Source organism: Glycine max, chromosome 8 (genome assembly GCF_000004515.6).
Source record: "Glycine max cultivar Williams 82 chromosome 8, Glycine_max_v4.0, whole genome shotgun sequence".
NCBI lineage: Eukaryota > Viridiplantae > Streptophyta > Magnoliopsida > Fabales > Fabaceae > Glycine > Glycine max.
Window position 1 is genome coordinate 31,289,572 of NC_038244.2, and position 13,195 is coordinate 31,302,766.

The 13,195-nt window shown below is 35.0% G+C and overlaps 1 protein-coding gene across 4 annotated transcripts; it reads left to right on the forward strand.

Moving 5' to 3' along the window:
- Positions 1–845: 845 nt before the first annotated feature.
- BZIP87 (putative bZIP domain class transcription factor) lies at positions 846–8,632 on the forward strand. 4 transcript variants are annotated; one of them, XM_006585803.4, is made up of 13 exons: positions 846–1,252; positions 1,804–1,916; positions 2,002–2,058; positions 2,143–2,217; positions 2,643–2,732; positions 2,838–2,897; positions 3,043–3,221; positions 4,067–4,121; positions 7,186–7,228; positions 7,334–7,623; positions 7,718–7,795; positions 7,884–8,009; positions 8,236–8,632. In XM_006585803.4, the coding sequence occupies exons 2-13, from the start codon at positions 1,848–1,850 to the stop codon at positions 8,365–8,367; spliced, it is 1,254 nt and encodes a 417-aa protein (XP_006585866.1). In that variant the 5' UTR covers positions 846–1,252; positions 1,804–1,847; the 3' UTR covers positions 8,368–8,632. The 4 variants fall into 4 exon arrangements, with proteins under 4 accessions (XP_006585866.1, XP_014634746.1, XP_040873752.1 ...); XM_014779260.3 differs by lacking the exon at positions 2,838–2,897 and having other exon boundaries at positions 877–1,252; XM_041017818.1 differs by lacking the exons at positions 2,643–2,732; positions 2,838–2,897 and having other exon boundaries at positions 877–1,252.
- Positions 8,633–13,195: the final 4,563 nt, after the last annotated feature.

A 13,195-nucleotide genomic window follows, 5' to 3' on the forward strand; every position in this document is an offset into this window, starting at 1 on the left:
TTGAGCTAAGAAGAATAAAAAAATATTAAACTACAAATGTTCAATCGCGCATACACAAACACATATGTTAGGGACAAAATGACATGAATATGAAAAGAAGGAAAAGGGAGAAATTTAAATATGTTCCTATGGTATGGAGAAGAGAGAGTTTTCTTGAATGAAGACTATAGAAGCAAAATCATCTCAACTACCATTTTCCAAGGAAGACCACATAGAAGCCACCATCTCTTGGAGCATACTCTATGTTCATTTGTTTCCTCTTATGCACCTCTCATTTGTTTCCTCTTTTGTTTTCCCTTGATGCTGCTCCTTAATGAATCCCTCTCTTGTTTTAGAATAACATCAATAAGAGCACCTATCAATAATAATAATAATAATAATAAATAAAAAGTTATGCATAATGCATTAATTAAATTATTAATGAACAATTAAACTACATGGATATCAGGGAAGCAAACAAAAAGCACGATATTCAAGGAGATTTAAATTAAATAATAGATGCGTTATTAGATAGTGTACTTAATTAACGTGACTTCCATGAATAGTGAAAAGTTTTTCACGTAAAAATCTTCGTTAGTTATAATTTGAGCGGGATTTTATGCGATTTGGACGAAAGTGTAATGTATTAGAATTACTTCGCTTTATTAATAAAAAATATTCCTAAAAATAAGAGACATGATGACATTTCCTTTTTTGTGAAAATATTGAACTCACCTTAGAAATTTTAGTAAAAATAAAAATAAAATATGATTCATGAATATACTATTTTAAAAATATTAATAAAAAAATATACAAATTTATCTTTTCCAACTTAAATTCCTGAAAAATAGAGAATTCCCTGCCAATCACCACTTCACCACTTAAATAAAAAAAAAAAAACAAAAAATTGTGCACAGCGCACAAGGAGTAAACGGGCATTCCACTTTCATTCTTTCCAAAATTGAAGCAGTAACGACTGCCACGGGACAGCGACACCGTACGACCTTCCCATTGTTTCCTCACCGTGAACAACACAACACCACCCACTCACAATTCCTATTTTCTAAAGCCTAACGAACCCTAATTCTTGATTATTCCTCAATTCTTTGTTCCCTTCCCATCTTGGGGACACAAATTCGCCTTCTTCCTCATTTCGCAAACAAATTCCTCTTCCAAGCATCCCCAATTTTCTTTTAATCTATTTTTTCGCCTTTTTATTTCACCCATTTAAACCTGTGGCTTCTTTTCGACGCCCCCCCCCCCCATGTGTCAGGTTTTGATTATGCTTCTTCTGCTTCGGCTTTGTCAATTACTAGTTCTGAGCTCTAATTTGTAGCTAATAACTCTTTCTTTAGAATTTGAATTATTCTTAATGCTAGATTGGTGGGTTCTATGAATTTCACTTTGTGTTCTTTATTTCTTCTGTGTTTTTGTTTTAAATTTAGGTATTTGATTATTGTTGCCAAGTTAATTTAGGTTGAGACAAATGTGGTAGTGTTATATTGTTAGGATAGTGATGAACAGGACATGACATTACTACGCTGGTTTGGGGGAAATATAGGAAAAAAATGAGAAAAATTGAATTTTGGATTTTTTGTAGAGAAAATGGAGTAACGCGTTAGTTGATTTCTTGTCAATATACCCAATTTGTTAAGTATGTAATACTAGAACTTTGTTGAATTTTTCGACATGGAAAGAGGTTCTTGGAGTGTTTTGTCTCACTGGCATAACTTTTCAGTTTTGGAATTAGTTGTCGGTTTTGCAGGAGAGTGGTGTGTGTGTCCCTTTGGCTGCCTTGTGATGTAAGTTTTGTTCTTGGTGCAGAATGGATTAGTGTAAATTATTGAAAGATACCCATATATAAAAGCATGGGTAGTAGTGACATGGACAAAACTCCGAAAGAGAAGGAGTCTAAGACACCTCCAGCTACATCACAGGTCTATCTGGGTTTCTTTTGATTTGCCTACATTGACTGTTTGTTAAGTAAAGTGATGCTAGAAATAATTTTTTTGTCTTCTCCAGGAGCAGTCATCAACAACTGCCATGCCAACAACTAATCCTGACTGGTCTAACTTTCAGGTTTTTAATGAAAAAGTCTTAGTTAGCATATTGTGTTTTTGTTGTACAGCTTGGATTTTGATCCTCAATTCCTTCATTGTACAGACATATTCTCCTATACCTCCACACGGGTTCTTGGCATCAAGTCCCCAAGCCCACCCATATATGTGGGGCGTCCAGGTATCTTACATACATAATGATTTGTCAAACTTCTTATGTTGTTATCATTTTCGTTGCTTCTGCTATTGTCAATATGTTAACTGTTATACTTTAGCTATTGTCAATATTTTAACTGTTATACTTCAGCTGTAGCCTAATGGCAAATAATATAGATATTTGTTGCTTTTCCTTGACAAGATATAATCATTGTTTAACTGAATACTGAAATGGAAGTAACTAGTTCATATGGCTGAATCTCTGATGAGTTAATGATGGTGCCAATCCCTTGCGTATCTCAGAAGAATGATATATAGTTAGTCACGACTATCCGAAATAGGAGTGGAATTGAATCTGTTCTGCCATGTAATTATTTTATGTTGAATGCTTATTATTTTGAATTTTCCCACATGTTTCCATTGGTTCATTGATTAAATATTTACTTGCAGCATTATATGCCTCCCTATGGCACTCCACCACATCCCTATGTTGCAATGTATCCCCATGGTGGCATATATGCTCATCCATCTATTCCTCCGGTATTCTTTGTAGATAGTGCTTTCTTATGGATATTATATTGTAATTAATCATCATAATTTAGAATTCATTAATCAATATTTCCATATTTCTACCAATACATTTAGGGATCTTATCCTTTCAGTCCTTTTGCCATGGCTTCTCCAAATGGTATTGCAGATGCTTCGGTTTGTTCTTTAGCCTTCTGCTTTTTTTTTCCCCTGCTCTGCTCTCTGTCTCTTGCTTGCTCTTTTTTACATCACCCTGTATTTTCTCCTTCCTGTTCTGTATTGTCTTTATCCAAGTAAAAGTAACCTACAATTTTACATGCAGGGAAATGCCCCAGGCCGCATCGAAGTTGGTGGTAAACCTCCTGAAGTGAAGGAAAAATTACCTATCAAAAGATCAAAAGGAAGTGCTAGTGGTGGTAATTTGAATATGTGGATTACAGGGAAAAATAATGAACCTGGTAAAATACCAGGAGAATCTGCTAATGGGATTCATTCCAAAAGGTAACATGTGTATTGATCAATGTAGTTGTTGCATTAAGGCCTCTGTTATTTGAATCAAAGTAATTTGATAATCTAGAAAGCATGGATATTACATGGGATATGGCAAATTTTTAAAAAAGAGAGAATGCTTTCTCACCATACAATTATAATACAATGTATAAAGCTAATTCAAATTTATTTAATAAAATACATAATAAATCAAACAAGATAATGTTTTAAAAATGAGCATGAGTCATTGTAGACAAAATAAATTTTTACAATTTATTTAATTATTGAAATATTTTCATCTTTACTTGTTTAAAAAATAAAAGTAAAAAATTTATAAAATGCAACTAGTTGTTTTTGACATGAATAAGTGCCCGACACAGGTACAACTCTATCCAGCTAGTATTTGGAATTGCCGGTGCTTTCTTGGTTGTTATCCCTGCTCAATGTTCAGCCAAATAGTTGTTTTTTGATATGTAACCATGAATTGATATAATTTGTGGAGTTGCTTCTGTCATTCTGGGTAATAAAAATAAATCTAGGAATTTGGTTTGACTTTAGCTATGCCGGTATGTTGGTGTTTAATACAGCTTGCAAGCTTTCTAATTGGACTTTCTTTTTGTTTTAACTTTTAGAAGATTAGAGGAGAATTCGACATTTAAACTTGCCTGTAAACCTCACTATATTCCTTTTTAATTTTTTTTTTTCTATACTGGGGCTTTTTTGTCTGGTCTATTGCAGGAAATTATTGGTTGGGTTGGCAATGTATGGTTTATCACTTTATCTAAGTCCCTTGAGTGACTTGCCATTTGCAATTGCATACTGGCTATCCTTATACTGATGAAAATTGGAATTTGCAGTGGTGAGAGTGCAAGTGACGGAACTAGTGAAGGAAGTGATGAGAACTCCCAGAATGTAAGTTTTCTGCCTCTTATCAATATTTATCTAATCAATAAGTGACAAAATCCTTACATCCATGTTTGTTCTTGCTTGTTTATTTAGCAAAATGATGTCTTAATGAGTGGTCTACCTCTTTCCAGATTACCAAAATATTTTCTGCAATATTTTGCTATTGTAGCAGCATTAATTGGACATGATATAATTCTGAAAAGTGACCATATTTTACCTAATATAAATTATAAATTGTGTCCTAGGGGGTGTAAACTCATGACTTCTGAAAAAGTTTTGTATGTAAGAAAATATTAATTAAAAGCATTTCTATTGCAAGTTTACAAATGAGAAAATGAAGGGTTATGTGGTTTAGTACAGTTTTGATACAAAATAGCTAAAGTCAAATTCTAAGAGAGATCGTGATAATCATTTTTAACTTTCTAATGTGTTTGGACATTGGTGAGGAAAATGGCATGGTTCTAGGGTTTATAGCTCTTGTAGCCTGATTTTCAGTTTGCTTAGGAATTACAGGTTTATCACAGTTGATAAGTCGAATCTTAAAACCAAATATCATTTAGAAAATGTAACATGCCTTTATTTCCCCATTGTCAATAGAGCTTCTGATTGAGCTTTCAAATAAAAATCAAGTGATATATCTTTATTGTACTAGTTGTTACCATAACTGTTGGGGCTAATAATTTCATTTAATTTGTTAAACTAACTTATCAATGTCTAAACAACAACAAAAGTCTTATCTCATTCGGTGAGGTTGGTTACATAGATCGCATGATGCCATTTGGCTCAGTTAAATACCAAATCTTTATATATTTTATTTACCATCAGATCCCTCCTCCTCAATGTCCTTCTAGGTCTTCCTCTCTCCTTGTTCATAGGATTAAAAACCATGCAATCTACTCTCTTCATTGGTACCTCCAGTGGCCTTCTTTATGTGTCCACTGTCCAAACCACCTTAACCAATTTTCTGTCATCTTTTCCTCAATTGGTGCTAGACCAATATCTCCTTGTGTATACAATCGTTTCGTATCCTGTTCTTTCTTGTGTGGCCACACATTTGTTTTAACATTCTCGTTGCTACTCCCACCTTTTTCTCTTGTACCTTTGCTCAACATTCAATACTATAGAGTATAGTCGGACAAATAGCAGTACAATAGAATTTGCATCTGAGTATAATAGGTACTTTGTGATAAAAAATGACCCCCAATTGCCTCTTTGCATTTTAGCCTGCTTGCATCTCGTGTGAAACTTCCTCATTCATTTTCCCATAATTTTGCATTATTGATCCCAAATATTTAAATTTAGAGACTTGTGGTATAACATTCTCCATCTTCCAATTTATATTCCTCTTGTTTCTTGCTAAAATTGCAATACATATACTCTGTCTTACTCCTACTTATGTGAAAACTCTGTTTCCAAAGTTTGTCTCCATGTCTCATGTTTAAAGTTAATTGTTTCCTGTGATTCTTCAATAAAAAATATATCATCTGGAAAAAGCATGCAACTAGAGATAATCTTTTCTATGTCACTAGTAAGCACATTCAGGACTAGATTAAACAAGTAAAGACTTAAGGGTGAGCCTTAACGACTGATGTAATCATATGCATTTAGGAATATCCTTATTCTCGCCTCATGGAGAATAAGATACATGAACACCTTTCTCATATAGCTTGGATGTTAGAAACATGAACACCTTTCTTTTTCATAAAATCTTTCACAACATTTCTCTTGGCACTCAATCGTAAGTTTTTTCTAAGTCAATGAAAACTATATGTAAGTCTCTTGTTTTGCTATTGTACCTTCCCATAGACTCTCATAAATGATAAATGGCTTTAGTAGTAGACCTTCCTGGCAAAAAACCAAAATGATTTTCTGCAATCCTCATCCCTTCCAGTAATATACGCTTACTCACATTTTCCCTTAATTTGATAGTATGGCTCATAAGGTTTATATTTTTGTAGTTAACACAATTATGGATATCTCCATTGTTCTTAAGACTTAAATGGAGGAACCAAATTGCTCTTCCTCAACTTATCTGACATCTTCGATCTCAAATCTCATTAAATAGCTCAATAGCCAAATGCCTTGTTCTCCTATACACTTCCATACTTCAATAGGGATACCATCTGGACCAATAGTTTTACCATTATCCATCCACTTAAGGGTTTCGTTTACCTCTCCAATCTGAATTCTACGGTAGTAAGTCTAATTCTGTTCCTCCTCTTAGATTTCTAATCCTTTTATATTACTGACTGATCCTTTTCCATCATTGAAAAACTTATAAAAATAATTCCCTCATTTTTCTTTGATATCTTTGTCCCTTACCAAAACTTCGCCTTCATCCCATACATCTCATTTGATCTAAATATCTTGTTTTCCTTTCTCTATTTTTGTCAAGGTTATTATCCTTTGTTATTCATTCTTTGTCTCAAAAATTTTGTAAGACTCTTCAAAAGCTTTAAATCATGCTTCACAACTTTTCTTGTCTCATTTCTAGCATTCTGATACCTTGCCCAATTTCCAACATTATTGCACCCATGCAAGGCTTTAAAACACTCTTGTTTTTTACCATGTTTTTGAACACTTTCATTCCACCACCAAGATTCTAATTTATCTCATTTCCCAAAACCTCTTGATTCCCCCAAGACTAAACATGGTGTCCATAAAATAAAAATCTCAAAGAAGCTAGAAACTGGTGCACAATTATTTTGTTGTGCTGTGGATTAGCTTCATATACTATGGAGTTTTCAGATTGATTACCATTGAACTGACCAGTAGGATATATGAATTGAAATATGGTCCAAAGCTTTAAATATTATTATATAATGCACATCAGTCTTATTTCTGGTGAATCTTTATTCCTAAAGCTGTTGAGGTTTATACCCATACATAGTGTAGCATGTTTATGTTTGAAACAATGAGAATCTGCCTTCTATGGAATCTTAAGAATGTTTAGATTGATCTTTAGAAATTTCATTTATTGTAGATTGTAGATGCTGCCTTATTTTTTTGTTCCTGTGTTTTGTGCTTCCACTGCCTTGTGTCCTTGTATTTATTTCAATGGGTTTTGTAGGATTCTCAATTGAAATCAAGGGAGAGGCAGGACTCTTTTGAAGGTCTGACATGGTTATGTTTGGAATTTTTTTTCTATTTGTATTGCTTTGTGTATATCAATGAAGTATCCATGTTACAGCTGAAATAAATGTTTTGCTGTATTACAGATGAACCATCTCAAAATGGAAGTTCAGTACATGCTCCTCAAAATGGGGTACATAATAGACCTCAGACAGTTGTTAATCAAACTATGTCTATCTTACCTATATCTACCACAAGTGCTCCTGGAGCAGTTCCTGGTCCCACAACTAATTTAAATATAGGAATGGATTATTGGGGCACACCAACTTCGTCCACCATTCCTGCATTGCATGGAAAGGTTCCTTCTACTGCAGTTGCTGGAGGGATGATTGCTGCTGGATCACGAGATGGTGTTCAGTCACAAGTTTGGCTGCAGGTTAACTTTGTCAATCGGACTTTCTCATTGCGTTATTGGTTATTACTTCACTAAACTCTTATTTTAATCTTCATCCTTTCTGCTTAACTTTTAGGACGAAAGAGAGCTTAAAAGACAAAGGCGGAAGCAGTCTAATCGGGAATCTGCACGCAGATCCAGGTTACGGAAGCAGGTGACAGAGAGTATAACCTTTTTCATACTTCTGGTTGCAGGTCATAATTGTCATATTTTAAATCCCTTTTTGTGCATGTTGTTCTCAGGCTGAATGTGATGAACTAGCTCAGCGTGCTGAAGCTTTGAAAGAAGAAAATGCCACTCTCCGATCAGAAGTGAGCCAGATCAGGAGTGAGTATGAGCAGCTACGTTCTGAGAATGCTGCCCTCAAGGTGATTTTTGAAATCTTTATATACTTTGATTTTTGTCTATTTTGCAAATTGGCAACCACTGTTGCCCCTACAAAGTTATACCTACTATCAGTAACACTCATTTGAACCCTGATTCGGAGAGAAGGAAAATGCCTAAATGGACTAATATGGCCATTCTAGTTTTCAAATTCTGCTCTTACCACCATAAAAGATTTATTCAAAGACTGAGCTAGCTATCTGATTACAGGAGAGACTTGGGGACATACCTGGTGTCGCGACGCCTGGGAAGGAGGATCTTAGGTCTGGTCAGAATGATCAGCATGTGAGTAATGACACTCAACAGAGTGGTCAGACAGAGGTTGTGCAGGGTGTTCATTAGGATCTTGCTTCCTGCTGCATGTTGCTTTTTAGGTAGATAACCTAACCAAGTAGCAACAGCAAGTTCTAGTTTTTGGTTCAAATTGTATTAAAGGTGATCATATGTAGTATTAGGATCTATTTATGTCATATGATCCCTCATTCCTAATTTGTCATGTTTATGACGGCCAAAAACTTGTATTGTAGTTAGTGTGTGAATACTTGGTTATACCTTCTCTGCTACTTCAAAAGTTAGTGTTAGCAGTAAGAAAGTATGATTAGTGAAACTAGTTATTGTCCATTATATGGATTGCCGTGCTTCTGCGCAAATAATTTAATCAGGAAGATATATTAAGGAAATGGAAATGAAGTTCAGCCCTGAGAAAGTTATGGTTTGAGTATAGCCAGTCAACCATCGTGGATTTTATAAGAATTTTGTATTGCATTATGAATTATGAATACATAATCACCTATTTATGATGTTACGCTCTTCAATGGGTATTGTTCTTTGACTTAACAAAAACAAATATGAAGATCATATGAAGACGAATATATCTGAAATGCACTATTCTTGATATTTATATTAATATACGGGAAAATTCCCAAAGTATTAACTGAGTACCGAGAAATCAAAGGCGGAAGAACAAAAGTTATCCCAAGGTGGCACTTTGAGTGTTTGTGTTTTTATTTTTAAAGAAAATATAACATAAGAGTGAAAATGTATGTTTAAAATTTAGTCTGAAAATATTTTCAAAAACAAGTTTAAAATTGAAAACAATAAATTAACGTTTTCTTTTTTGAAGTAAAAATGCAGTGTCATCTTAGAGTATTTTCTTTTCAATACATACTTTTTAAATCTTGAAAATTTAAAAATGAAAATAAAAAATAAACACTCAAATCAAGTATCATTTTAACTTTTCCTCATAGTAATCGATTATATCACGTGGTAAACAATTAAAACAGAAATTCTTAAATAAATTAGTCATTGTCTAAAAAATAACTATGTAATCGATTACGATAAAGTTGTAATTGTAATTGCTTAAACCGATGCGTGAAGAAATTTTCTAACTTTAGAAATTTTCTTCTCACTTACACATAATGATGCATGATGCACCAATGATATGATATAGACTAAGATACAATATACAAGACAACAACCAATGCAAATCTCACTCAAGAGAGTTGGGCATGTAAAAGACAACTTCTTCAAGCTCTTTAAGCTTCAAGATTAAGTCTTCATGTTGTTCATGTTGCTCCCTCTATCTCTAACATGTTACTCATCACAAACCTAGTTTTAGGCTTGGGCCCATCCTTTGTAAAAGATCATCAAACCCATTAGTCCAATTAATGGTTTGTTTCATATTAAGAAGTGTAAAACATATTTTTTTGAAATAAAAAACAATATGACGATTTTAAACCACAAGATATGAGCAAAATTTGCCTATAAACATTACATGTGACTTGCTAGCAATGTCTTTTTAAGTTTCATCAAAAGAAAAGAGTACATATTCCTATTATCCATCTATACTTATATGAATTAGCCAATTTCAAACATTAATTAAAATGATTCAAATCATCAAACTACTAAAATAATTGTCATTTAAATAAAATAATTATAATATTATATATCATATTAATAATATTTTTTATTGTAAAATATTATTGTTAAACGAGCCAGTTAGTCATGCTTAGTAGGTTTTCTCAAGATTTATGGCTTGACCTATTTGACTAAGTATGCTTTTTAAAAGTCTTGAGCTTGATCTTTTTGCTAAATGAGCTAGATCAGGCAAGACCTTAAACAAGTCGAGCCATAGGTCCCTGACGGGTGGCTCGGCCTACTTCCACCCCCTACTCATAACAAACACGAGAGAACTTACAAGTAGAGGCCAAAATTGTACCTTCATGGTTCCAGATAATGAGACCAAAAATTGAGCCTTTACCACCCACCACCAAACCATCAAAATTAATCTTTATGAGTTTTTCATGCGGTTTCTTCCACTAGTGGACCCTTTCCTTAGGGGCATGTTGCACTTGCTACATACAAAGATTATGAGTCAAATCTAAAGTGATCCAGATTGGGTGGCGCTTTTTGTTGAAAACCCAAAAATTCTACTCTTTCCAAATGACCCACAACAAATTGGAAATCTTCCCCATCAAACTCAAATCATTGAAGGAAAATAAACTTTGGAGCCAAACACCAAAGGGAGTAGTTTCCTAGGCATAAATAACACCCTCCAAGGGGGAAGCAAACCTGATGTGCCTTACTTTCTCATAGAGGAGAAGGGCAAGGACAATAGCCTCTCTTCCAAATCTTAGGCAATAAGGGTCAACATCCAAACCTCTCTTAAAGAGGTAATTCATAATTGGTAGAATGTTCAAGCAAGCCCTCCAAACTAAGTTTTTACACTTGGGAACAACTGGATCTTTGTTATTTGTTGGTCAGTGATAAACCATTTTGTTTGTTATCTGTTTGTGTTGCATCTTCAAGATTCTATCAAGAAGATGATCAACACAATCAAGATTGAGAATTTCATTGGGAATGATAGCTTTAACCTTTGGCACATCAAGATGCAAGCCTTTTTGAAAGAACATGGTATTTGGGATCCTCTCTTCTGTCAAACGTCGAATATTGATAAGTCAGTGCTTGAGTTACAAGAAGAAAAGATGCATTTGCTAATTCTCTTATCTATGTTTGATGAGGTTCTTTGTGAAGTTTCTGAAAACTTACTAGGTTAGGCTTAGGCTCAAATTGGAGAAATTCTTCAAGATGAAATCAATTCGCAACAAGTTGCTTATGAAAAAATGTTAGTTTGGCCTCCAAATAAGGGAAGGTATGCCACTTAAGTAACATCTTGATGAGCTAAACTCTATATTGATGGAGCTACGCGACATTGTTGTTAAGATGAAAGATGAAGAACTGATAAGGATTATGTTAGTCTCTCTCCCTCCCTCCTATGAGAACCCTATGAGTTCTTTTAGTGTAGGCAAGGACCCCATTACACTTGAAGAAGTCTAGTTCAATCTCTGTTCTAGAGAGCTTCGACTAAACGCATCTAGGAATTGTGATGAAACCTATGCATCCGGATTATCACTGGCTGATTATGCTAAAGGTGATCCTAAGTTCTGTAATTACTATAAAGAATCGGGTAATTGGAAGCAAAACTTTCCAAAGAAAGAAAAGAAATATTTTGTTGTTGATCTTGTTCAGAATGACTCCTTACCAGAAAGCGATTGGTTCTGGCTGGTGGCGAACAATTAAAACAAAACTTTGAACAATGGGTACTAGACTCAGGTTGTTCTTATCATATATGTCCACACAAACATTGGTTTGTGACATATGAGAAGAATTTTGGTGGTAACATCCTCAGGGTAACGATACTCCTTGTAACTCTATCGGTATTCTTGAGAGTCACTCTGTGGACTGGGGTTGGTCGAGCATTGAAATCCCAAAAACTCACACCTCGCTTTATAGGTCCTTTCCAAATTCTTAAGAGAGTTGGCCCTGTGGCATACCAAATTGCATTACCCCCGTCTCTTTCTAATCTCCACAATGTCTTTCATGTGTCTCAACTCCATAAGTATATCCATGATCCATCCCATGTGATTGAATGGGATGATGTACAAGTGAAGGAGAAATTTGACATATGAAACATTGCCTTTGAGGATCAAGGATAGGCGGACAAAACACCTAAGAGGGAAAGAGATTCCGTTGGTCAAGGTGATTTAGGGAGGTGCATCAGGAGAAGATGCCACATGGGAATTAGAAAGTCAGATGCGAGAAGCTCACCCATCCTTGTTTGAGTAAGGTAAATTTCTAGGACGAAATTTCTAAAAGGGTGGGAGAGTTGTAACACCCTGATATATATATCTATATATTATTAGTAATTATGTTTGATGTTTGATTATATTTGTTGCGTTATTTTTTTATCCGTAATTATTTTCAAAGAGGTTAATTTAGTTAATAGAGGGATGCGAGTAGATAAGGATCTAGCTTCTCAAAGAAGCCTCTTGAGAAAACTTCTCAAAGAAGCCACGAGGAAGCTTCTTGAGGAAGCCTCTTAATGAAGCTTCTTGAGGAAGCTACATGAAGCTGCCTCGGTAAAAATGCTACCCAGCCTTCGTTAACCGTTGGATCGTCTCTAAATTTGGTCTTCAGCTTCACAAGACACTTTTACACAATCTGACCATTGGGATCTTTGAGAAGTTGTCTGGAGTGTGTGCGAAGCTTCCGTTCCCGAGAGCATTTCTCATTTGAGTGTTTCAGCCTTTGCTTTCGTGTAGCTTAGGAAAAACACCATTTCTTCTCCTTTCTTTCTTCCAAAGCCATTTCTAATGTCCCAAGCACTTTCTCCATCACTCACAAGCACCATTAGCCACCACAAACCGTCGTTGTTCTCCGTTAAGACCCCACACCGAGAGAAACCCTTCAACCGAAGCAGAATCTTCCAACTTGCCTTGCAGTTTCGGTAGAGAACGAAACCCTAATCTGACCTTTCATTTTCCTTTGAGGTAACCATGATTCCATGTTTGTTCCTTGTTAGTTTCAGCTTATCTTTGCATCTTTTCTGACTTTGGAACCATTATTTCATGTTTTATGCTTCCTTTGTAAAACCCGAAATGCTCTCAGCTCTTTCATGTAGTGACGTGGGTGTTTGACCCAGAGCATTGTTGTTAGCTTTGTTTTCTGAAGTCCGTATTTAAGTCTCATTCATTTTGGCATAGTAGAGGCTTGTGTGGAACCAACGAGCAAGGATGAAGAAGAAATCTCCAAGTGACGCGATGAGGAACCCGTGGGGTAGCTCACGATAGGTGAGGGGAGTTTATTATAAAATTTACCGTTTTAACACCAT